The 27,644-nt window shown below is 37.7% G+C and overlaps 1 protein-coding gene across 3 annotated transcripts in view; it reads right to left on the bottom strand.

The window, feature by feature from the left end:
* LOC150081797 (WD repeat-containing protein 26) overlaps positions 1-27,644 on the bottom strand; it is a 597,339-nt gene that overhangs the window by 497,874 nt on the left and 71,821 nt on the right. For all 3 annotated transcript variants that reach the window (XM_090378893.1, XM_090378894.1, XM_090378895.1), the window contains one exon: positions 10,942-11,041. In XM_090378893.1, the coding sequence (XP_090235019.1) occupies positions 10,942-11,041 (100 nt within the window). The remainder of the gene's footprint in view (positions 1-10,941; positions 11,042-27,644) is intronic.

Below are 27,644 nucleotides of genomic sequence, written 5' to 3'. Positions count from 1 at the left end.
CATACATTTGACTATGGGTGTTGAAGCATCTCTCGACAAGCTACCTGAAGAGACTGCTAACGTAATTTGCTTTAAAACAGTTTCTATTTTGCAACACGTCCGGCCTATCAATAACAACCTCGAGCAAAGTCATCGGGAAGCACCTTCTTTGTGCAAAGATGACACTATTGTAGTCCTCCTGTAGATAAGGGACGGTGCACCGTTGTCCTGGACAAGTCTGAGTATCTTCATAAGGTCCTTGTTCTATTGCAGGATTAGCAAGCTTATGAAACTGTGCAAGACTCCCCTGTTAAAGCGTTGGAGAAGTTGGAATCTAAAGTTAATAAACTAGCGTATACCTGGTTTTTAGGTAAAATTACCAAAAACGTTCGCTGAAAGCTTCATGCAACAGGTTGTCGACTCCCAGTTTTCTGGGCTTCCAAAGATCCATAAACCTGGTATTCCTTTGCAGCCCATTGTCTCTTGTTGCAATACACATACGTACAAACTTTCTAAATATGTTTCTAAGTTATTAGCATCCCTTGTTGAAAAAAACTGTTTACACTGTTTCTAGTAGTATGCATTTTTTTGCATATAATTAAAGATTTTACTATTTCTGAGAGTGAGGTTATGGTCTCCTTTGATGTGGTTTCCCAGTTCACTTCTGTCCCAATACGACAGGCTATTGCCTGTGCGTGATGTCTTTTGAACGGCGATACCACATTAGGAGACAGAACCCACTCTCTACGGATGATATTTGTACTACTCTCAATCTGTGTGTGTCTAAAGGGAGGCATGATCATGTTCAGTGACTCTGTTTCGCTAAATACAAGGCACAGCTATGGGTGTCCCTGTTAGTCCTATTGTGGCCAATATTGTCAGAGAAGAACTTGAGAGTCAGATTTTCTTGAACTTATCTGTTCCTATCACTTCCTGGTGTTATGTTGACGTTATCATCACCATTGTCCCTCAGGGGTTAGAAACTCGACTGCTGCAATATCTTAATTTCCTGTCACCTTTCATTCAGTTTACGATTAAACAGAAGGACAATAATTCTCTTAATTTTTTCAATGTTTTATTCCAACACATAAGTTTGCATTTTGTAACTTCTGTTTTTAGGAAGTCAACGTACATAGACCAATTTACCAACTATGGGTCATCAGCGCATGCCCTTGGTCATTTGTGCACCACTGCTCTCACTTTAATCTCGCGCGCTTGGTTGGACTCTAGTTCAACTGGTGACAGGCAATTAGAGGTTTCCAAAATTAGGGTGGAGCTTTCAAATTGCAGTTATCCACCACAGGTTCTAGATAGATGTGACCTCCAGGCTCAAGAATTTGTTGAGCAATCTAACCCTTCTCGCATCCATAAATTTATTTCTACCACCTACATCCAATTATCCGGACGTGTCAGAATGGCTTGCTAGGATTTTGCATCTCCACCATATACAATGTGTGCAACTTCCAGGGAAGAAATTACATTCTGTTATTTCTAAGGCGAAAACACCCGTTCCTCTCCTACAGAGTGGTTCATATACTGCATTACATGTCTGAATTGTGGGAGGTGTTATGTAGGCGAGTCTGCCAGGAGATTGAAATATCAGGTTTCTGAACATGAGGTGGCTCTTCAAACAGCTAGTTTTGAACACTCCACAGTCATAGAGCATTACTAAGTTGAGCAGCATAATCTTGATCTCCGACGGAATATTGAAATCGTCGATTATTCATGTGATTACTACCAGTGCTCATGGCTAGAAGTAATACCACCATAAATCGCAATAAGGGAGTGCACTTGCACACCATCATAGAATCTACTGTTTTGCAGTGCGATGAGTGCTGGCGATTGTCACGTATACATAATTCTGCTCTTCCGATACCAGGCTTGTGATGCATGTCATGCTCAATTGACTTTTGTTGCTGTTTTTACCAACATATATATATACTGCAATACACTGACTAAGATGATGAAAAGGCACTTCGTCTCGAAAGCTACTGTATATTTTATTAGTTTTGTCCATATTTTATTCTATTTTAACACTTTTATCTTATTGTATTTTAATGCTTCTATTTTATTTTTTATCTGTTTTAGTATTTTATGTAGATATTATTTATTTACTTTAAATTTATGTTAATTCAGTTTGACAGTAGTCACTAAAAAGTTTTGTGATATCCAACCTGAATCTCAAGGCCTGTTTTCAATTATTAAAATATTTACTGAAAATTTAAAAAAAAAAAAAAAAAAAATTAGAATTTGATTCTTAGCAAATACTTAGTTTTATTAATTTTAATATACAGGGTGTCTCAAAAATATTGGTACAAACGTTTAGGGGAGGTAGGTAACATCTAAAGGAATGTGAATCGCAGAGGAACCCATAACCAGAAATGTCACGGGAAAGTAGTAGCAGAGGCACAAGAAGCAGAAATGACACAAGACAGTAATTAGTGGCAAACATTTATTTGACATAATATTAACAATGGAGTACGAGTGGATGCATTTCGTGATGTTACAACAGATGCTCGAAGGTTCCACCATGAGACTCGATGCAATGCGTGACACTGATGCAGCATGGATTGGCTGACACAGTCGAACACACCTGGAGTTTCTTTGATAGTAGCAGCAGCGCAGACGAGTCTCGCCACGAGATCCATTTCCATCTCCACAGGCGATTCATACACAATAGATTTGAGGGCCTCCCACAGAAAGAAATCAAGGCTCGATAAATCAGGTGAGCATGGAGGGCCAGGCAACGTGTCCACCACGGCCAATCCATCGATGCCCAAAACGCCTCTTCAAATGGTCACGAACACACCTTCCAGAATGGGTAGGCGCCCCATCATGTTGAAACCAAATGTTGCATCTCACTTTTGCTGGAACATCATCAAGTAACCCTGGTAGAACTTGTTCAAGAAAGATCCGATATTTAGCGTAGTTCATGCGGGATGGTAACAGGTATGAGCCAACGAAGCAGTCGTCACCGACCATACCTGCCCACACATTTATTGCAAAGTGAAGCGATATTGTGCTGCATGGGGCGCACACCGTGTGGGTTGTCGTGAGCCCACACATGAGCATTGTGCTGATTGAATAAGCCTTCCCGAGTGAAATAAGCCTCATCCGTGACCAAAACATAGGCTGGAAAATTCAAGTCCTGAACACTTTCTTGGAGAAACCACTGCGCAAAAGCCATACATGCAGGATGATCTTGGGGAAGCAGTAACTGAACCCTTTGGAGATGAAAGGGGTGTAAGGAATCGTCGTGCCAGACACACTGTACACTGCAATGAGACACTCCTAAGGCAGAGGCAACGGCATATAGATACATTGAAAGGAACTTTTTCTTGTGTTAACCCCTTTCACAATATATCACACCAATAATTAACAGAGCTATCTGTTTCTGATTGCCATCTGCCTGTTTAACTAAGTCCAATCAATAAACAAAGGCTAATTTGGTTATAACTTAAATTTAGCAGCAAACAGGCAAGATAAAAGTTAGCCCGACAGATAACTTCAAAATGAATATATAGAATATAGAAAACAGAGGGCCAACTAAAATTTTCAATTTCAGTTGTGGTAATTTTATTTGATTTATATTTATGCAAAAGAAAGCTTCTGCTAACATAAGGAGAAAGGAAGTAGAGATAAGTATAGTAATAGTACCTCAATATTTCATACCTCAATAGTATCTTGAGGTATGAAAAATTAGGGTTAGAGAGTAAAAAGTGAAAAGTAAAGAAAACAGCTTTATATAATTGTACTTAGGATATATATACTGAGAGCGCAATTGCCCGACCCTTTAGTAAGGGATCCTGGTATGACTACAAGAGGACACCAGATGGTGTTTAATAGATAGATAAAGATAATGAGAAAATATAGAATAATAAGGAAATAAAGGAATGGCTAATTCCAAATGCCTAAATACTTGCTGATTTTATAATAAATTAGACAATCTTTAGCACTACTTACAAAATGGTAACAAATAACCACAACACCATCGTAAAGAAATTACTGGCCATGCACAAAAATTTAAAATTAATATATCCAAACACCAAATTTCCTATGTACATTGTATACCTAAGTTGCACAAATCTTCTATAGGATTCAAGTTTATTACATCATGTAGGAATAGTTATGCCAAGCTCCCAACATCAAAAACTGGAAGCCCTACTAAATATCATATTAAGCAATATAGGTACATCTAGAATAATTCTTAATAACAGTCCAATATTAGAATATTTAAATAATAACGCCAATACTATAGAACATATAAATATTTTAAACTTTAAAAACCTATTTACTAGTATTTCCCATAACAACTTAAAATCTGTTTTTAATAATTATTAAAAGGAATATAAAAACATATTACCATGCCAACAGAAATATTGGGATGACTTAACTTATGTTTGTTCAACAGTTACATTTTTAACGGAAACAGTATATATAAACAACATATAGGTATAGCAATGGGGGCTTGTAGCTCATGTCTAGTCACTAACCTCTATTTGCATCATTTTGAAAGAAACTTATTTAAAAACCTAGTTATTTAAAAACTAGGTTTTTAAATAAGTTATTTAAAACTTATTTAAAATAGTTTTTAAATAAGTTTTTTTAGTTAAAAAAAACTTATTTAAAATAGTTTTTAAATAAGTTTTTTTAGTTAAAAAAAACTTATTTAAAAACCTTATTTAAAAACCTATACTTTACAGATACATAGATGATCTAATAGTGATAAATGAACCCAACTTTCTTATAGATGTAGTTAACCACTACCCTCCAGATTTAGAGATAGAATGTACAAATAAGTATAGTACAAAAAAAGCTATCTATCTAGATATAGAAATCTACATAGAAGATAAAACATTATACACTAAAGTATATGATAAGTGCAAAGAATTCAGATTTAAATCAATAAACCTTGCACACTGGCACTAATATTTCAAAGAGAATACACAAAAATATCATAGTTTCTCAAAGCATTAGACTGACTAAAATATGCAATAATGACAATATTATAGAAATACTTATAGTGCCGACCAGGCAAAGTGCCTGCCTGTCAACCCACAGGTCGTGGGTTTGAATCCCGCCTCGGTAATGCACTTCCCAAAGTTTCTGGGAAGTGCATTATGGCCACAGAAGCCGATGTGTCAACAACTAACAAAGAAAGAAAGAGGAAAAAAAAAAAAAAAAAAAAAAAAAAAAACACAGAATTTAGGTCTAAGCTGATTGATAATGGATTTCCAGCTAATTTTATCGCTATAAACCTTCATAAAGCCATTTTTATTGCTATAAATAAATGGCACAATAATATAAACCCAAATTACATCATAACAAAAGTATTTTCTATATAAATAACATAACTCAATTTTAATATAAGCCTCCATTGGTTCATATATTTTTCTATTACATTTAAGAACATTCCTTTTCACATTAGTCATTTTGAGGACTTGTACATATGAATATAGTAGGCACTACCTTTAGAGCATGTAACATATAGCTTACATTCATTGAAAAAGTTTTACCTATATTTGTTCTTAAGGTAGTAATCAATTTCATCTTTTAAAGGGTATTTTCATTTCTATATTGTAAAATATTTTAAAGGTTTTTCATTCCAATTGTTTTTGTTAATTTGCATACTAAAAAATTGAGAGCCGTCTATTCATTTTCTTAGTATTTTCTCTGAAAAAATTTCAAATTCTGCAGTATACAGTTCAACTATAATTTCAATTTATTAGTTAGTCCAAAAACTTTTCCGAAATTCAGAGGGCACCGCCGTTTTTTGGTTAAAATTATTTATTTTTTATTTAGTTTGTCCTTTAGTATTCAGAACTGAGAGGGCGCTGTTGTCACTAATTGTTTGGTATAAAGTAACATGTGCTCAACATTTTCATTCTTTTACTTAGTTACAGTTCAAAGTGGTAAGCAGTTTTCTCCTATTTATTTATTAAAATTGGTTATTTAACTATTCTTAATTATCTGTTCAGCATAGAACATATGCTATGTGGTAGTAACAGGTTAATTTAACTGATCAGTAAAGATTGTCTATAATTTATTATAAAATCAGCTAGTATTTAGGCATTTGGAATTAGCCATTCCTTTATTTCCTTATTATTCTATATTTCGTCATTATCTTTATCTATTAAACACCATCTGGTGTCCTCTTGTAGCCATACCAGGATCTCTTACTAAAGGGTCGGACCGTTACGCTCCCGGTATATATCCTAAGTACAATTATATAAAGCTGTTTTCTTTACTTTTCACTATCTAACCATAATTTTTCATACCTCAAGATCTATTAGAGCAATTCGAGGGAAATTGAGGTACTATTACTATACTATCCCTACTTCCTTTCTCCTTATGTCAGCAGAAGCTTTCTTTTGCATAAATATAATTCAAATAAAATCACAACTGAAATTGAAAATTATAGTTGGCCCTCTATTTTCTATATATTCATTTTGAAGTTATTATATATTCATCTGTCGGGCTAACTGTTATCTTAATTGTTTGCTGCTAAATTTAAGTTATAACGAAATTAGCCTTTATGTTTATTAATTGGACTTAGTTAAACAGGCAGATGGCAATTAGAAACAGATAGCTCTGTTAATTATTGATGGGATATATTGAAAGTGGTTAGCCCTAGAAAAAGTTCATTTCAATGTATCTATATATCAATAATTAGCTACATAATCATTATTATATTATATATTATTACTAATTATATGTTTATTTCCAGGATATGGCATTGTAGACCTACACCTTAGTCTTTATAAGTTATTGGCCTTATGGCCCGCTGGGAAATACTGTTATGTTTATATACATATTCAGTATCTATATAGTACATATTATACTTTTACTATAATAACTAAATTACAGACTGATGTAATGTTCAATCTACTATTGATGGCATTAATCTGATCTGATATAACCTTTACATTTATCCCAATTTTTATATATATATATATACACATGCACAGAAGCAAGCAAGCACATACACACGTGCGGGTATACTCCATATACCCTCTGGACTTCAATTAATAAGCCTGATATACACAGTATACTCTTAGCTTTTAATAAAATTCACAGAGTACATCTTCTGCTAATCTTATGACTACAGGTTCCTCCGTAGCCAGGTGGGCAGGAGCAGCAGTGTGTAGCACATGCTTCTTGATTAGACCGGGGTTCTAAGCCATGACCACCAAATACGGAGGATGTGGAAAGGTCAGGGAATGACCACCGCATATCCCAGGAGCAATATGGCCTTAGTTGCTAATGCTCCTAAAAACCAAATAACAACAACAACAATTGCTTTCATGAGCACTAATGCTTGGAGCATTGTAAATAAATTTTATGTATTTGAAGTACTGATAAAGTCGTTGAATGCAGACATTGTAGAAAGAGAGGAGACATGGTGCCATTCAAACATGATGCTGAATTTAAATATGGGGTACAATGTATACGGAAAGGAACACAAGACTGGAAAGGTGGAGGGGTTATGCTCTTAGTTAAGAAGAATATTAAATCTAAGGCAGATCATCCAGTTGACTTGGGTGACGTGCAATGCTGAGTCAGTATGGAGTGAGATAAGCAAAAACAAAATTAAAGAGTAGGAGTGTGTTATCGGAGTGAGATAAGCACTGGGAAAAGAAAATTAAGAGTAGGAGTGTGTTATAGGGCTAATGTGTGATGAGCATACCATACAGCTATACGAGGAAACAGAGTGGGCTAGGAAATCAGAATGTCTTATAATTGGAGATTTTAACTTTCCAGATGTTGACAGGAATTTGTGGGTTGGTCACTCACAACACTAGAAAGACTTTTGTGGATTTCTTGGAGGACTGTTTTCTACAGCAGCATGTTAAAGAGGAGACACGAGGAAGCAATACTCTTGATCTGGTTATCAGCAGTGATTCTTCATGCATTAAGCATCTGAGGGTAAAAAAACCTCTGGGTGGCAGCGATCACAGTGTACTAATGTGGAATTTAATTAAAGACGTAACTGCTGTCAAGGGTAAAGGGAAAAACTTTTGCTTTCATAAGGGTGACTGCAGAGGTCTCAGACAGTTTTTATATGGGATGTATTAAGAAAAGTAATCAAAGAAGCTACTAGTCTTTTCATACCAACAAAGAAATACTGTTCAATCTTATACCTAAATGGATGTCATATGAACTATTGAGACAAGTGGCAGAGAAGAAAACTGCATGGGATGCATATAAATTATCAGGTGATACAGAAGCCTATAGTAGATATAAATTAGTCTCTAATCAAATCACAAAAGAGATTAGGAAAGCTAAGGCAGATTATGAGAAGTCTATGGCAAAGAATGCAAAGAAAAACAGCAAAGCCTTCTATAGTTAAAGTAACCGTAGAAGGAAGGCGGGTTGATCACATTGGGCCACTGAATGTCAATTGGTTAACTGTTGATGACCCTGCTTGGGTTGCAGACAAATTGATTAGGTATTTTGCACTTACAATCACAGAAAAGAAATTCTTTAGGAAAGGAGATGCCATATCTTTTTCAAACTCTAACGAGGAGTTAAATGACTTTATGATAACCGAAAGGAAGGTGGGGGAGAAATTGAGAATGGACTTAAAAAAAAGTCACCTGAGGCACCTGGAATCTATCCAATTAAATTAAAGGAAGTAGCAAAGGAGGAAAGCAAAATCGGTACACATAATTATGAGAGCATTCTTGGATTTAGGAGAGTTTCCTATGGACTGGAAAAGTGTGAATATATCCCCAATTCATATTATGAACCAGAGCTGTAATGCTCAATATGTTCTACGTTTATATAAATATTTGTAAAATAATAAGAGAAGTTTACCTCAATATAATATGTAGAATACTTGTGGAAGTGTTCTATGTATTATACTGAGGTAAACTTCTCTTAACTTCTCTTATTATTTTACAAATCCCAATTCATAAAGGAGGATCAAAAGGCAACATGAGTAATTACTGACCTGTTAGCTTAATGTACGTTGCAAGAAAAATAATGGAATCATTGGTACAAGATGTTATCCACAACCATTTCAACAGACATGCAATTATACTGCAATCACACAGCATGGATTTGTCGGGGGCAGTCTTGTCTAACCAATCTGATAAGTTACTATGATGCAGTAACAAAGGAACTGGGTGCAAAATATAATTTTGACATCATATACTTGGATTTCAGGAAGACTTTTGATACTGGTGCACATAAAAGACTGCTGTACACACTGGAACAGTGTGGCATTAAGGGCAAGTTCTTCTATAGATAAAGGGATGGTTAAGTGAAAGAAGACAGAGAATGGTTATCAATGGACACTGCTCTTCGTGGACTAATGTTATTAGTGGAGTTTCGATACTGGTCCATTGTTTTCAATATTTATCAATGATACTGATGAAGGTATATCATGTTTAATGTCTAAGTTTGCAGCTGACAGAAAGGTTGGCAATGTGATTAATGAAAGTTATCAAGGCAAGCTGCAACAGGATCTAGGAAAATTGGGTCAATGGGCTGAGAAATCGCAATTGAAGTTTGACATTGGCAAATGCAAGTTACTGCACATTGGTAGCAGTAACCACAGAGTAACTTATCAACTGTGTGGTACTACACTCAGGATAGTGGAAAATGAAAAAGACCTGGAACACAATTGTTATGTTATCTTATTTTGATTTTTAGGAGCATTAGCAACTAAGGCCATATTGCTCCGGGATATGTGGTGGTCATTCCCTGACCTTTCCGAATCCTCCGTATTTGGTGGTGATGGGCTCGAACCCCGGTCTAATCAAGAAGCGTGTGCTACACACTGCTGCTCCTTCCCACCTGGCTACGAAGACGCAATTGTGAGATCTCATCGGGTTTTGTCAATGATATATAAAGAAACTTTGCTAGCAGGGATAAGGAGGTGATTATTCCTGTGTATAAGACCATGGTTAGGCCACATCTTGACTACTGTATATAGGTCTGGAAGCCTCACTTTAGAAAGGAGGTAGATCTGCTGGAATGGGTGCAGAGAAGGGCAACCAGATTGGTGAATGGAACAAAAGGGTGCTCCTACCTAGAAAGGCTTCATTTCTAGAAATTGCAACATCTGGAAACTAGGCATCTGCAAGGTGATCTGATCACCTCACAGATGATCTGGACATAAATTCAAGTTGAGGAAAGACAGTTGCAGAAATTTGCCTTTAGCCAGTGGGTGGTTGATTGCCGGAAAAAAAACTTTTGGAGTGAAAGGATGGGTGAAATGGGAAGGGTTTTTTTTTGCTAATGCTCTATAAGCTTGCTTTCTTGCATCATTTACCATTACTACTACACACCAATAATAATAATTCACATGGTTTCATGCAGCTGCAGCCATGTGAATGATCAGCCTAACGTTAGTCACTATGCTTATTTCCACTGGCAGCATCAATCGGCATTTGCAGCTAAATGCAAATGTACACATCTTTGAGTTCTATTTGTTAACCTTCCCTTTCTATAATTGTATATGATTTCTGTATTATAATGTTTAGTATGGTATCTGTACAGACAGCAATGCTTAATAGTGAGGGTGCAAGGAAGCTATGCTATACTTTAGTTAAATGTTATGAAGATGGAATCACAGCTATATAAGTGCTACTGTGACTCTGTTTAGCATTATTTTGCATAATACAGAAATGGTGCTAAATTCTGCTCTCAGGTACCAATTAAGGGTGTAATATGAGGTACCAGTGTGTGTGCACACTGGTACCTCATATTACACCCTTAATTGGTTTAGGTTTAAAATTTTTATGGCGCATTAGCAGCAGTGGCTATTATGTGCCAAGACATGCTAAAGGAATCATATTTAGAAAATGAAATAAATGCTCAAATTTCAATTAGTATTCCCATCATTTACAATGAAGAAAGAAAAAAAAAACTGGCAATAACAAACAATCTACAATATTATATTCAAATAATGATAATCTCTTCTTAGCTTTCTTATATGTTAACTACTACACTCACTTTTGCCCATTGCCCTTCCATCACATGAGTTTGAAACTTTGCAGCAGCAGGATGATCCAAACGGCAGCCTGATTCTTTCATTAACTGCTCTGCAGTACGGCTAAAAGAACAATGTGTTCATATGCATAAAGCTTCTCTACATTGAACTACTTATCAGTAACTAAGCATTAATAGAAATTATTAAATATTATTAACAGAATATGAATTTTAATCTGAATGTAAGCAGTTTACTTTTAAGAATGAAAATTAAAACTCAGTTATTACTCTGAGGCTTAAGTGTTATAATGTGGATTCACGCACAAAAATTAAATATTAAACATACTGCACTATGTTTAAATTGATGAAAATATTTCTAGCAGTAGCAATTAGCAATCTAGAATATTTCTAATATTCAATGAGGGTGCACTGAAAAGTGATGCCTCTTGGTGCATAACTTTTAAAGGAAATCAAAAAATGATACTTAACTAAATGCAATGAATTTCATTCAGTATTTTTTGTATGCTGCTCAAATAAAATCCTTTCAGCTAAAAAGCAAACCATCTCTTCACAAATGATTTAACTACTTCACTTCAGTCCTACCTTTGCCTCTGAGATGTTTGATTTTTGCAATAACAACAAAAAGTGACTTGATGACATGTTCTTACTGATGTTGCACAGTTGTGGTGAAATCTTGCACCATCATATTGAAGCAACAGTGTGATACTACCAGGCTTACTTTTTTGATTTCCCCCTCTCCATGACCTTGTCCAAGTTCTCAATACACTACACCAGTAGCTATACTAATACACTAGACCACAGTATACCAAGTGTGCCAATACACTATTCTCAATGCACTGGACTGCAGTAGACTAATGTACCAGAGGATACCAACTGGTGTGCTCTGGTACATTAGTATACTGCAGCCCTTTTCAAGCTTGCACAAAATTAGGAAAAACTTCATTGAGCTAAATGGTAATCACTACTTATGCATGCCATGAATCTTAACTTTTAATGCAGCTAGAATGATAAAGCATTGAGAACCACTGCATTAGACAACTGATTGTGGCCCTTCTTCCACAAATTCAGTATGGGTAACAACCACAGAGCCACAAAAATTAGTCAACATCACTTTGCCAACTGATGCCTAGACTTGCAATTTTTTGGACATGGAAATTTTTAATGATGAAATTCCTTGACTCACTTGCTCTGACAGTCTGTAACATAGTGGTGAATTCACAATCCATCTCCAATCATAACATTTTCAGTAGTCAGAAATTCACTAACTGCACATTTAATGAACCAGACATTCAAAGACACTTCCATTTCAGACTAAATTGGAAACACTACTGCACATGTACTAACTATAAACTATCAACTACATGGTGGGAGAACCTAGCTGCAATGGCTGCACCATCCAGTGGTGATATTATAAACTAAGGGACATTACTTTTGTAATGCCTCTTGTGATGGCAAATGACCTAACCTTTTAAGGTTAGGTCACTATTATAAGGTTAGGTTATTGTATAACCCCCGTCCTTTTAAGGATGGGGGGTTATACAATAGTGCATTGGCATTCCACTTGTAATTTCTATGGTCGCATTACCCTATTTACAGATTGTCTCGTATTCACTGAATCATAAATTTATTTTGGTTTTTTTTTTTTTTTTTTTTTTGATTTGGTAGTTGTTGGCGCATCGGCTTCTGTGGCCATATTGCACCTCCCAAGGTTTTTGCAGTACTTTGATCCAAGCCCGAGGCGGGAATCGAACCCGCGACCTTTGGGTTGCCGGGCAGGTACTTTACCCACAATTTATTTTGGGACTTCTAAGAATTTTGGAAAGAATAACTATGCAGATTGGTATGCAGATCACTTTAATGTAAATTTAAAGTAAAATCAGTTAGAAAGAATCATTCCTTCGGAAACATTTTTACTGACAAGAGAAAGTGTCTCTAGATTTGCAAAAAATTTGAAATTATTTGTGAATTAGAACGTGGTGCAAAAAATTTTGAAGTGTGTAAAAAGTTTTCTTTCACTGGAGAAAGTGTGAGGTTACAAATGTCGATGAAGCACTGCTTCAATGGTTCACTACACATAAAAGTGCTGGATTTTCAATAGACAGTCCAATATTGAAGACTCAAGCAGAAAAATTTGCTAAACAACGACAGTTGGGTTGGCTGAATTGATTTAAAAACTGACATAACATCGTTTACGCAAAAATTAGTGGAGAATCTCAATCCATTTTTGGGCAGAAAACAGGAAAGATTTCAATGATGAAGACATCTATAATGCTGGAAAAACAGGAAATTGTGTTTATTATTAATTAGTATTGTTTTTAATTACAGACAAATTGTGTTTAATATTAAATGTATTGTAGTTTATACAAGCATACTAATACAAATATGTAGGTAGATAATAATTTTTTTTTCTCTCTAATATTTCTTTTCATTTTTTTTTATTATTTTTATGAAGTTATTGAAAACAAAAAAAAAAATAGGAGGTAGATTTAACTCATCACTGATATAGTGAGTAATGGTTATAACAAAGAAATACTGCTGGTATCTTGATGCTCACTATAACCAAGTTCAACGGTATATTATTAGCATTAGCATTAGTAGAGGCATTTGATGCAAGAAAGCAAGCTTATGCAGCATCAGCCAAAAAAAAAAAAAAACCCCACTTCCACTTCACCCCTCTGTTCGTTCAAAATACCTGTCCAGCTGAGCCTTAAACTTATTTAGGCTATCAACCTCCACCACAAGGGATGGAAGTCTGTTCCACCAACCAACCACCCGCTGGCTAAAGGCAAATTTCCGCACATCTATCCTACATCTGTCTTTCCTCAATTTGAATTTATGCCCTCTCAGGTGATTTTTCTGAGCTAGAGGAAGAATCCCACCAGCATTGATCATGCTTAAACCATTCAAGGCTTTATACACCTCTATCAGATCACCTCGCTGGTGCCTAGTCTCCAGACACTGTAATTTACAAAACTTAAGCCTTTCTTCGTAAGAGCACCCCTTTGTTCCATTCACTAATCTTGTTGCCCTTCTCTGTACTCGTTCCAGCAGCTCTACATCCTTCTTGAAATGAGGCCTCCAGACCTGTATACAGTACTCTAGGTGTGGCCTGACCATCGCCTTATACAATGGAATAATCACCTCCTTATCCCTGCTGGAAAAATTCCTATATATCATTGACAATACTCCATGAGCTACTCTTGCAGCCCGTCTGCACTGCTCAGAGAAGTTCATATCTGCCTGCACAACCACCCCCAAGTCCCTTTCATTCTCTACCACTGTCAGTGTAGTACCACAGAGTTGATACGTTGCTCTGGGGTTGCTGTTTCCCATGTGTAGTACTTTACATTTGTCAATGTTAAACTTCATTTGCCACCTCTCAGCCCATCTGCTCAACCTTTCCAGATCCTGTTGCAGCAGCATAGTGTCAGTAGTGTCATTGACAACCCTGCCAACCTTTGTATCGTCTGCGAACTTGGACATTAAGCCCGATATACCATCATCAATATCATTTATAAATACAGAAAACAATAATGGACCCAACACTGAGCCCTGAGGGACTCCACGATGAGCAGTGTCCATTGATTACCACTCTCTCTCTTCTCGCCCTCAACCACCCCTTTATCCATAGCAGCAATTTGCCTCCAATGTCACACTGCTCCAATTTGTGTAGCAGTCTTCCATGTGCAACAGTATCAAAAGCCTTTCTAAGATCCAAGTATATAATATCAAAGTTATTCCCCGCATCCAGTTCTTTTGTGACTGCATCATAGTATCCAATCAAGTTGGTCAGGCAAGACTTCCCCTTAACAAAACCATGCTGTGTCTGAGCTATAACTAAAGTCTTGTCTAAATGATCCTGCAGTGCTTCTTTAACCAGTGCCTCCATTAATTTTCCTGGAACAGAAGTAAAGCTCACAGGTCTATAATTACTTGTGTCAGCCTTTGATCCTCCTTTGTGAATTGGGGTCACATTTGCACATTTCCAGTCTATGGGTACCTCCCCTGAGTCCAAGGAAGCTCTCATAATTATGGCTAAGGGTTTGCTTACTTCCTTTGCTGCCTCCTTTAATATAACTGGATAGATCCCATCCACCCCGGGTGCCTTTCTTGTGTTTATCTTCAACAGTTTCTCCTCCACTTTACTCCCAGTTATTTCAAGATTCTGTAGCTTACTGCTAGAGTTGAATACACCTCTGGCATTCCCCTCGCTGAATAACTCCTCATGTGTGAATGTCGATGCACAATATTCATTTAGTTTGTTAGCTACCTGAGCAGAATCATCAACAGTTGACCCATCAATATCAAGTGGACCAATCTGATTTATCCCCTTCCTTCTAGAGTTTACATAAGTAAAGAACTCTTTGCTGTTTTTCTTTGCATCCCTTGCCAAGGATTTCTCGTAATCTGCCTTCGCCTGCCTAACCTCCTTTGTAACTTGGTTGCATATCAACTTGTATCTATCATAGGCTTCTGTGTCATGTGTTAATTTGTATGTATCCCATGCATTTTTCTTCTCTGCCATATGCCTCATTAGTTCATCTGACATCCATTTTGGCCTAAACCTTGAACAATATTTCTTAGTTGGTATTTAAAGCCTAGTAGCTTCCAAGATAAGTTCTTTGAATGCTTCCCATTTTGAATTTGCTGTTGGTAACATCATCAGTTGGTCCCACTGTATAGAATTTAAATACTGTCTCAGTCCATCGTAGTCGCCTTTACGGAAGCAATAACCCTTCCCTTTACCCCTAATGGTAGTTACCTCTTTGAGTAAATCCCACTTCAGCACACTGTGATCACTGCCACCTAGTGGTTCATTTATCTGCAGATTCTTAATGCATGAAGAATCACTGCTCATAATCAAATCAAGAGTATTACTCCCTCTAGTTGCCTCCCGAACATGCTGATGTAGAAAACAATCATCCAATAAATCCACAAAAGCCCTGCTAGTGTGTGAGTAACCAGCCCCCAAATTCCAGTCAATATCTGGGAAATTAAAATCTCCCATTATAAGACTCTCTGATTTACTGGCCCACTCTATTTCCCTGTACAGTTCCTTATTATACTCATCAAAGTCATTAGGCCTATAGCACACTCCTACTCTCAATTTTGATCTCCCAATGTTTATGTCACACCAAACTGACTCAACACTGCACTGTCCAGCGATGTCGACTGGCTTCACTTCCTTGGTTTTTGTGTTTCTTAACTAATAGCATAACCCCTCCCCCCTTTCCTATCCTGTCTATCCTTTCTGTAGACGTTGTACTCCCCAAATTGCAGTTCTGCATCCCTTATATCTGTGTGACACCACGTGTCTGATATCCCAACAATATCTGCCTTCGATGTTTAGAGCAATACCTCAAATTCATCAAATTTATTTACTAAACTCCTAGCATTGGTGTACACGCAAGTATACCTGCACCTGTTTCTATTCTTAGCTACCCTAACACAACCCATGTGTTTACTTGTACCGCAATGGCTCCCAGCAGTCTCTGAAATACCATGCATCTTGTTTTTCAGGCTTCTGCTCATTCTAATAGAAGCAGTGCAAGAATCTCTTTCACCTATGCCAGTGGCTACTGTCAATCTATTGGTCTTTGTCTCCCCCCAAGCTAGCAGTTTTCCGACCCACTTAACACTGCCTCGATAGCATTAGCAAATATTCTTGCACCCTTTCTATTTAAGTGTATCCCATCCCTGTAGAAGCAATCTCTCCTGTTAACAAGTACAGTCCAGGCTGAAAAAAATTCTACCCCTTGAGCCTTGCACAATCTTTCCAGGGCCGAATTGATCGACAAGGCTCTCATCATATACTCCCTCCTATCGTGTCTGGGCAGAATTGCAGACACTTTCAAATTCAACCCTAATTCTCGGCTTTTGTTCAACAGTGACCTGTACTTGTTAAGTAATTCTGCCGGTCTCCTACTCTTAATATTATTAGTGCCAACGTGTACAACTATATCACCTTTTGTGCCCTTAAAAGATGATATTCGCTCTACAACGTCATCAACCTTTGCCCCTGGCAGACATACCCTGGTCCTGTTCCACCTATCTTTTTTACAAAGCATGTTCCCCGTTTCCCTGACAACAGTCACCAACAACTACTAGTTCCTTCGGGACCAGCGCATTCTGCCTTGGGGGTTGTCTCTGTGTCACGCGATGCCGAAGTGCAAGCTCTGGCGTTGATGTGGGCAGCTGAGAGCTTGATGGGCCCCTCAATTTAGTTTCTTCGAGGGCATCCACCCTGTCCTTCAAGCTCTCATATAGGCCCACAAGAACGCCAAGTTGTTGCCTGATATCGATACACTCCTTGCATCGCGCACACACAAAGACATCCCCCTTGGCAGTATCATGTCCCGTACCCGATTGCTCTGCAAACATCAAGCAAACAGTGCATTTTATAAGGCTGTGAGTCAGAGGACAACTGCCCCCCTCAGTTCTGCTCTGAGCCACAGCACTTCCATTAGCTTGAGCCTTTTGCTTTGCTGCTCTGGTCTGAGTCATGATTCTATTAATTTATTAATTAATTATGTTATGTTATTAATTATGTTAAATATAATTAATTATATTACGTTTGTAATCTAAGTCATTATATGTATTTATTTAAACGTACAATTTAACTGCTAACGAAGTTCGACTAACGCTATCTAGTACAGTATATTAACCCAAGCACGGTACTAAGTACTATAGGTTATAATACCTCTCGTGTTTGGGGTTCTCATAAAAAAAAAAAAAAAAAATATATATATATATATATATATAACTATCGTATCACAAAGGCGGGAAAGTTACAACGGTAGCGGTAGTTACGAACACGTGGAAACCCTTACCGATACTTTTATGCAATTACAAGGCCGAGTAAAGAATAAATACACCAAATTAATCAGAAAATCACAAAATAATGTTATACTACTAAATTTAAATCAAAAGTTTTAGAAAAACAATAATTTCAAATCAATAAATAAGAAAAATCCACTTAGCGGCTTTGAACACGACCGTCACTAGTAGCCTCGTCAGCAGACATATGTAAAAAGAATAAGTGTAATAGGACCAGGGTATGTATCAGGAACAAAAGTTAGTGATGTTTTAAAACAGTTATCTTTTAAGGGCACAAAATGTGATTTGTTGTACATACTAGTACTAATTACATTAAGCACAGGAAAATTCAAGTTTATATGAGGATAAACTCAACAGTTTATCCTCATATAAATGAGGTATAAAGGCAATGCTGAAAATGTCTAGAATTTTGTCAGACATGATAAGAGAGATATGAGACTCAATTCAGCCAAAGAAAAACTGTGCAAGGCTCACAGGTAGAATCTTTCTTAGCACAGCCTCAACTTATCATGAGGGACTGTTTTTACAGGAAAAGATATACTTAAACAGAAGTGCTGCAAGAATATTCGTTGATGCTTTCAGGCAGTGTTAGACAGGTCAGAAAACTGATAGTCTGTGGGAGGGGGTACTCTAATACTTTAATGGCAGTCATAAGTGGAAGCAAAGCAGTGCTTCTACTCAGACATGCAGTAATCCAGAATGCTTGGTAGATGGGAGGATTACAAGGCCTAATGGGAGTCCTATTAGGACAAGCAATTAAACATTAATACTAGGAGTAAATAAATTTGATGTTATTCAACTGCTGTTCTTGTTACAATCTCATTTGGTTAAGTCACCAAATGAGATAATAATAGAATGCAATAGGTACACATATGAATAAATATTTGAATACTTATTTATGTGTTTAAGTCCTGCTGAACTTCACAAAACCTGCTGCGTAACATGCAGAGATACTGAATAAAGCCAACGAAAGTAGATGTCTGTGTGTCTACTTTAGTGTAGTGCCAGGATGGGTTGTTCGTTTTGAATAATTGGGACTGTTGGCCTGAGTGAGAACAGAAACTATCATCACTTGGTTTCCATCCTTGTCCCATGAGAGAAGGCCAGTTCTACCATCAGAACTCTTTGTGTTAATCATGAGATGCTATCCCCAAAACTGACAAATATAAAGACAAAAGACAAGAAACATAGAAGCAACGAAGGAGGCATGCCCTAAAAAAAAGGGGGGGGGGATGTGAAACTATGCTTGCTCTTGCCCAAAAGGAAGCAATACCATTCAACAGACCAGGAGACAATATAAATCTCAGCACACACTACTTGCAAAATGCATTGAGTCCTTTCCTTTCAAATTCTAAATTAATATTCTCAATGGAAGCCACTGTCGGTCAAGCCTCTGGCACAGACGAACAGAAGACAGACAGGGTACACATAATGGGCAGATTCTAGCAGATTTCATATAACAACCTTTCAGGTTCTAAATAGACCTCATAACCTACCCACCTACAGTAGTATACTTTGGGAAAGCAACACAGACATAACCCTGGCCAAGACATCAATATACATCAAATTAAGATTGGATGGTCCAAGAAGCTTGGACCACCACTAACCTTAGAACTATAACTTTCACTTTAGGGAGAAAAATAGACAATCTACAGCCACCTCAATATATAATCAGATAAAATTTAAAGAAAATCAACAGGCAAATCTTCACAGATGAAATACAAAATCAAATGCAAAACGGCAGACTCAGATCCACTGCTACAACTACAGCACAGATGAACACAAATTTGACAACTATGCTTCAAAAAGCATGTCACCTAGCAATCTCTAAAAGAAGGAGGAAAAATGCTATTTCCTGGTGCTACTCTGAACTTGATTTACTCCAGCAAAGGATACGCAGGACAGAAAGCACTTTCAGAGAGAAAGGGCAAATAGGCCATTTTAATGATCTCAGATTCCTATAGGACACTCAGACACTGCTCTAATAAGGAATAAAAAGAAAAAATCTTGGAAAACCTTGCTGGGGACGTCCAATAATGCGACCCTTAGGGTGTGGTTCACAGGATTGTCACCAACAAACTTCCAAGAGGTGACATAGTGAACTCCAGAATTAAGGGAGATGGAAACCCAACTCACAATTCAGCGGACTCTGTCAAAAATATATGAGACCACATCTTCCAGACTGAAGACCGGGTACTAACCCGTGCTCGGAGTGACATTAAAGCCAATAATACAGAATACTGGGTATAACCTCCAAACCACATGTAGGAATGCTACCCCTCTGTGTTACCAGGCAGTACTAGGTGGTAGATGACTCTCATCAACTGGTGCAATACCACCACTTATTAGAGGCTTAAAGTAGTGGAACAGATGTTTAGTCTCCAGAGCTAAGTTCCGGTCAACCATTCCCCATCTCTTCCATCATGCAGCATGATTGATGACTTTTGAGGTTATGATGAACATCGTGGCAAGATCCAATCTTCCTTACGTTTCGAGGGTACACGTCTAAAATAGTGTTTGCAGGCCAGCCACTTGTTAGTACACCGGACCAAACCTATCGTTAACTCTCTAGGAGGCTTCCGGATAGTGACTGGAGGGAGTCTGAGTATTGTGTATGCGGGTGGGGGGGGCATTGTCGAGGCCACGAGTATATTCTTACCAAGTGTATGCCACATCCAAAAATTTCATTACTTCATACAGCATGTCCCACCCAATTTTTCTTACTATTGAATACACCATGAATTGTCAAACTAATAGAGAACGCTTATCTGGGAAAAGATCTAAACCTCCCAAACACTTCCTAATTCATTTCACAAATATATGTGGTCTCAATTCTAATCTCAGCAATGTCCATTTACATTTTCAGTCTGCCGAACCCAATGTACTTTTTCTGACAGAATCTCAGTTATCGGTTGATTCAACTACTGTTCATCTCAGTTGCCCAAATTATTCGATGTATGATTCCTTTCACCTCAAAGGTGGTACTTGTGCATATGTCCGTTCTGATATTCCCTATCAGCGACTTAGTAATTTGTAATCTCCTCTTTTCGAACTTCTCCGGCTTAAAATCTCTCTACCTCATTGTGCCAAATTCATCTGTTGTCTCTACCGTTCTCCCAACTCCACTAATCACTTGGAGCTCTTTGACTTCCTCTCTTTGCAACTTGACTTTCTCCAGTCCAACTTTCCTAACAGCAAGGTAATTTTCCTCGGTGGGTTTAATGTTCACAACTCCAGCTGGGTTCCATTTTCAAGTCACACAGACGAAGCTGATCGAAATGCTGAGGCTTTTGCAATTACTAATGACCTTGCACAGATTGTTCATTTACCTCCAAGAATACCAGACAATCATAACCATACAGCCAACACGCTTGATCTTTTTCCTCACAAACAACCCTTCTTTAGTACATGGTCGAAGTGAGAGGTCCTTTAGTCACCACAGATCACAACTTGGTAATTGTCTCTTCTCCAATGGAGCCTTTATCTCATGGCTATTTCCAACCTCATATTGCTTGGCATTACAAGAATGCAAAATATGACCTGCGAGATTTATTTTCTTCTTTTTCTTGGTTGGATTACTCTTTCAAAACTTCTGATGTCAACGTTTGCTCAGATCGTATAAGTGAAATTATTCTTGCAGGAATCAAATCCTTTACCCCACTCCACTTTAAAATCTCATCCTTTATCTAAACCTTGGTTTTCCAATAAATCTGCTAAGGCTGTTCAAGAGAAGAACATTGCATATCGTAATTGGCTTGTTTCTAATTCATCAGTTTCATTTTCTGCCTACACCAAAGCTCACAACAAATTTAAGGCAGTTATTAATCAGTCCAAACTAGAGTTTGAACAGGCTAAGAATAGAAAACTTGCTCCTTGCCCTAATGGTAGCCAAACATTCTGGTCTATTGCCAAAGCTATTGGCTGCAACTTTTGCCCATCTCTGCTCCCACCTCTGTCCAAACCAGTGGTTCTGTAGTCACTTCAGCCAAGGATAAAGTTCACCTGCTAGCATCCCATTTTCCTTCCAACTCATGTATTAATGATCTTGGTAAAACAACTCCCACCATTCCCACACGCTCCATTCAAGGTCTCCTGTGGTCTTCCATCAAAAAGATATCAGAAAGATTTTGACAAGTCTTCATGCTAAGAAAGCTTCAGGTCCTGATGGTATTTCTCCACTTGTTCTCAAAACCTGTGCTCCTGAACTTACTACTGTTCTTTGCCACCTTTTATCACTTTCTTATTCCAAAGGTGTTTTTCTTTCTGCTTGGAAATTTGCTCATATCCAGCCAGCTCCTAAAAAGGGTGACAAATACCTCCCACCCAATTATCATCCCACTGCAATTACTTCTACTCTTTCTAAAGTAATGGAGAAATCAATTAACCGCCAACTCTTAAACTACCTAGAAACCTTCTGTCTGATCAACGATCGCTAGTATGGATTCCGTCAGTGTTGATCCACTGGTGATAATCTGGCTTATGTTATCCATTTATGGACTAATTCAATGGAAATGTTCGGTGAAACACAAGTAGTTGCTCTTGACATCTCAAAGGCTTTCAATCGTGTTTGGCATAAAGGTCTTCTAAACAAGTTTCCATCTTATGATTTGCCAACTGTTTTTTTGTAATTGGTGATCCATTTTTCTCTCTGATCGCTCACTTAGGGTGATGGTAGATGGCTCTCTGTCTTCTAACTTCTCCACTAATGCTGGTCTCTCTCAAGGTTCAGTTCTTTCGCCCACTCTTTTCCTCTTGTATATTAATGACCTTCTTCCATTGACTGGAAATCCTATCCATAGTTTTGCTGATGATAGCACATTGCATTCCACTTTCCATTTTGAGAAACCTTGTCCTGCTCCATCAGCTTCAACTTCTCGAAAATCTGCTACCAATTCCTTAAATGCCGATCTCCAGGTAATTCTCCAGTGGGGCAAAGACAACTTACTTTATTTCAATCCTTCTAAAACTCAGTCTTGTCTTATATCTCGTAAAAAGGATTCTTCTGCTCTTATGCTTACCTTTGGTGACACTCCGATTTCTAGGCAAAATGATATATCTCTTTTGGGGATTACCCTGACTTCTGATCTCTCTCTTGACACAAGCACATTACAAATATTGCTTCCTCTGCATCTAAAAAACTTGGTTTTCTCATTTGCTCTCAGCGTTACTTTTCTTCCAAACAGCTGTTCCTCTGTACAAATCGCAAATCTGCACTACCATGGAATATTGTTCCCACATCTGCGGTGGTGCCCTCTCTCAAGCTTCTTGATTCCGTTCAGAAGAGGGCAGTTAGGTTAAATAATGATTCATCTCTAACAGAGTGTCTCCACTTGCTGTCTCATAGACGTACTGTTTCTGCTGCATGCCTCTTCTACAGATACAGTCCATTCCGGTTATTTGGGACACATCAGGACTAGTGCATTTTGGCCCGATTAAGCGGCTGCCCCAATTATCCGAAGTTTCACGTAAATAGTTAAAAATACAATGTACTCCCACCATCTTTACAATTGGTTCACTGTACAATCAAATCACGTTACGACGAACTCAACATTGTAAAGTACTGTTCACTATACGATGTGCAGTAAGCACCGGTCGTTGTGATCAAGTTTGTGAATTGAATTTTAATTCTTTTAAACAGCGATTCTAATCAGCGAAAATAGGAGGAATTTATCCACAGGCTATAAAAGCAAAGATATATTAAGCACAAATTTACGCTTTATTACCTTACCAATTAAAAAATTATATAATACGTGAAAATCGGAAGAATATATACGTGATAATCGGAATAATACGTAATAAGATGTACATACAAACTACTTGACATTTCTCTTCACTGACATTTGTGGGTGGGGGTTAAAATTTAAAACAGTAAAAAGATAAGCAATCAATAACAAAGAACATGGCACACACAAATTGCAAGTAACACAATACATGCAAGTGAGAATGGAGTAACGAGTTACAAAGCTTTAAAAATAGAAATGAAGAGAAGATCTAAAAATTAATTTTTTTATGTGATTGAAGATTTCATGGAAGGGTAAACACATTTCACCATAATAATAAACAGAATTCCAGCTGTCGGTATTATCGCAAATTCAGTAAGATCGAGTTTATGTCTGTTTATGATAGATTTCACTAACAGAAAAGCCCAATAAACAGGTGACTGCTAATTGTTTTTATTGTTTTATGATTGTGACCTCCAGAATTTCGACCGAAACATGTGGTACCGTCGGAGACAATCGTAGGGTAATCTCCAGTGCTGCGGTCTCCTGCCCAGATTAAACGGCATGCTGTCCCAATTAAGCGAAGTAAATTCTGGCTATTTTCTCGATTGGTTTCTGTTTTTTTAAGATTTGCCCCAAATAAACGGCGGCCCTGATTAACCAGTGGCCCAAATAACCGGAATCCACTGTATTTCCATGGGCACTGTTCTTCTGAATTGGCTTCTATAATTCCCGCTCTCTCTTTCAAAACAGTCCGAACACGTGCCACCACCAGCCAACATCCATTTACTGTCCAACTTCAAACTCACAGAACCAACTTTTCATCTTCCTCGTTTATTCATTCAACTTCCGTTTTCTGGAACAACCTTCCTTCATACGTATTTCCTGAAAATTACAGTCTACAGTAGTTAAAGTCCAATGTCAACAAGGCACCTCTGTAGCCAGGTGGGCAAGAGCAGCAATGCGTAGCATACGCTTCTTGATTAGACTGGGGTTCGAGCCCGTGACCACCAAATACGGAGGATGCGGAAAGGTCAGGGAATGACCACCGCATATCCCTGGAGCAATATGGCCTTAGTTGCTAATGCTCCTAAAAACCAAATAACAAACAAACAAACAAAATCAACAAATATCTTCTTTCATCTTCTCAACCTCCAACCCAAGCACGGTACTAAGTACTTTAGGTTCTAATACCTCTGGTGTTTCGGGTTTACATAAAAAAAAAAAAAAAAAATACAGTAATATGTCCACTGCATTAGCAGAGGCATATGATGCAAGAAAGCAATCTTATATAACATCAAGCAAAAAAAAAAAAGAAAAAAAAGAAAAAAAAAAAAAGAAAAAAAAAGAAAAAAAAAAAAAAAAAGAAAAAAAAGAAAAAAAAAAAAAGAAAATTCCCATTTCACCCATCCTTGCACTTCAAAACTTTGTCTAATTCTTCCTTGAATTTATTAAAGCTATCAACTTCCACAACGACAGATAGAAGTTTGTTCCAACAAGCAACCACCTGCTGGCTAAACGCAAATATTCTGCACTGTCTTTTCTCAATTGGAGTTCATGCACCGTCAGGTTTATAATCTGAGCAAGAGGATGTTGAGCTTGCTTAAACCAGTCAAGGCCTTATACACCTCAATCAGATCACATCGCAGGTAGGGGTAGTCTCCAGACGCAGCAATTTGCTGAACTTAAGCCTTTCTTCGTAAGAGCACACCTTTGTTCCCCCTCAACAGTGTACTAATCAATACATCATTATCGACTTCTACTGCCACTACCATTAACACACACCATCTGTTTACCGAGAATGCAGGGAGAAACTGCGGTAGTGGGAAACAAGTTTGTCCGAAGTTTCCCATGGTTCTAGTGTTGGCTTTCTTTATGTTTGCTTTTCCTGAAATCGAAGTACAATAGAGCATCAGTTATCTGGATTAATTAATGTCAGACCTCTTGCGGATAGCCAATTTTCTGGATAATCAAACATAAGCTAAAATTAAATAAATTCTGTTATAATGTATTAAGGTAAAAGAAAAAGACTTTAAATACTATGAAAAAAAATCCAAATTTATTTAATTAAAAAATAATAACTCGTACATAAAAATTCACACATTTATGTGTGTATGTACATTCAGATGGGTATTTTACTGTAAATTTTACGTAGAAAAAAATTTAAAGTAACTTTTTAAAATAATGTTCAATCGTTTTTTGTTTCATTTGTTGTGACTTTTTTTTTTTTTTTTTTTTTTTTTTAAATGCTACTAAATCTCAAGTTCCTTAACAATACCACTTTGACTATATCGCATTCTTCCTGTTTTTCTGCCCATTTTAGTGCTGTTTCTCTTCGTTGACATTTTACTGTAAAAAAATTTGAAAAATAATAAATTGCACAGTTTCAGGCTGATATGTCCTGAAAAAGGCCTCTGAGGTTGGGAAAATTCATATTTTAGTATTAAATCAGCTCACACCAACCATAAGAATAAGTATTTGCTGTAACTAGAATATTTATTTACATATTAAAATAAAATAAATATTTACAAAAACTGCTATTATATTAAATATACATGTAAAAACATTAAAACTGTGATAAAATCCTTGAGATAAAATACACTAAAATAAACCGGATTAAAAGCGATAAAAACGATAAAAATCTCTGGAGCTTTCGGAAGCTTGCGCTCCCTTCCTCAGCAGTAACAAAACTTCCTGCAGCACGTCCATATATAACAGGCTCACGGTACCTATACACGTGGTGCAGTCGGCGCATGGTCTGAACTGGAAGCGGAAATAGCTCGGGAACGTGTTAAGCAAAACCGTTCATCCGTACTTAGGATAATAGTTTCAAACAGAGGATGCATACGCATACATCTGTCCCTATTCATAATACTGTGGTCGGATGAACAGATTCGTAGGCTCTCGAGCCATTTACGGTTCCAGAACCCATGCGCTCGATCCATGATAACCGCATCCTCTGGGGAAATTTGATGCTGCTTCTCCCAAAAATGTTCGGCCACAGCAGACTTATTGTAATCAGCGGTTTTTACAGCATTTGCATGCTCCCCCAGACGATCCTTGAGCCGTCGTTTTGTCCCGCCCACATAACATTTGTGTTCGCCCACATAGAATTTGTGAATTTTGTGAAAGATTTGACTGTAAATGAAAACGAAAGCATGATTTCTTTTGATGTGGTGTCACTATTCACATGCATTCCAATTAAACATGGAATATATTGTGTTAGAAGATCTTTGAGTAATGATGTCTCTTTGGGTAGTAGATCGCTTTTAAACGTAGAGGATATTTGTTCGGGTGTGGAACTTTGTCTGGCCAGCACCACTATGGTGTACCAAGGTGTTATGTACAAACAGGTTCACGGTACAGCCATGGGATTTCCTATTAGCGCCATCGTGGCCAATCTGGCCATGGAGGAGTTAGAGGAGAGGGTTTTTAGTGGATGTCAGTTTCCCATAAAGAAATGGAAAAGGTATGTTGATGATACCTTTACCGTGGTCCAGAACGGGAGAGAGGATGATGCACTCCATTGGCTTAATAGCTTCTCCCAATTTATACAATTTACCTCAGAGGTGGAAACAGGAGGTACCCTTCCTTTCTTGGATGTACTGGTCTCTAGGGTAGGCCCTAGGCTAAAAACTTCTGTGTTTAAAAAACCTATGTGCAGAGGCCAGTACACCCATTATAGTTCAGCACAAGCTGGGCAGCATAAGAATAGTGTAGTGAAAGCTCTACTAGATAGAGCAGGGTCACACTGCACCACCTCTGAGGACAAAGAATGTGAAATTAGACGGGTCACAGCAGACCTTAGAAAATGTGGATACCCCCAGAGGATCATAGGCAGATTTAGTAGAGGAATAGAGTCTAACCGTCAGGAACCGTTTGTTCCTGTCGCTACCGCATACATTCCTTACTATCCGGGCGTTACTGAGCATCTCGCTAGAATTTTGCGGGGCTATAAAACACGCTGTGTGCAGCTTCCCGGGCGGAGGTTGCACACAGTGTTGTCTCAGGTAAAAGACCCAATAGCAAAGGACCTGAGTAGTGGAGTAGTATACAGGATAAAATGCCCGGATTGTGGGGAATGTTATGTAGGCGAGACAAAACGACGGCTCAAGGATCGTCTGGGGGAGCATGCAAATGCTATAAAAA

Source organism: Mastigoproctus giganteus, chromosome 8 (assembly GCF_048544385.1).
Source record: "Mastigoproctus giganteus isolate SK-2022 chromosome 8, ASM4854438v1, whole genome shotgun sequence".
NCBI lineage: Eukaryota > Metazoa > Arthropoda > Arachnida > Uropygi > Thelyphonidae > Mastigoproctus > Mastigoproctus giganteus.
The sequence above is the reverse complement of the archived record's forward strand: the minus strand, read 5'-3'. Positions and strand labels throughout refer to the sequence as shown.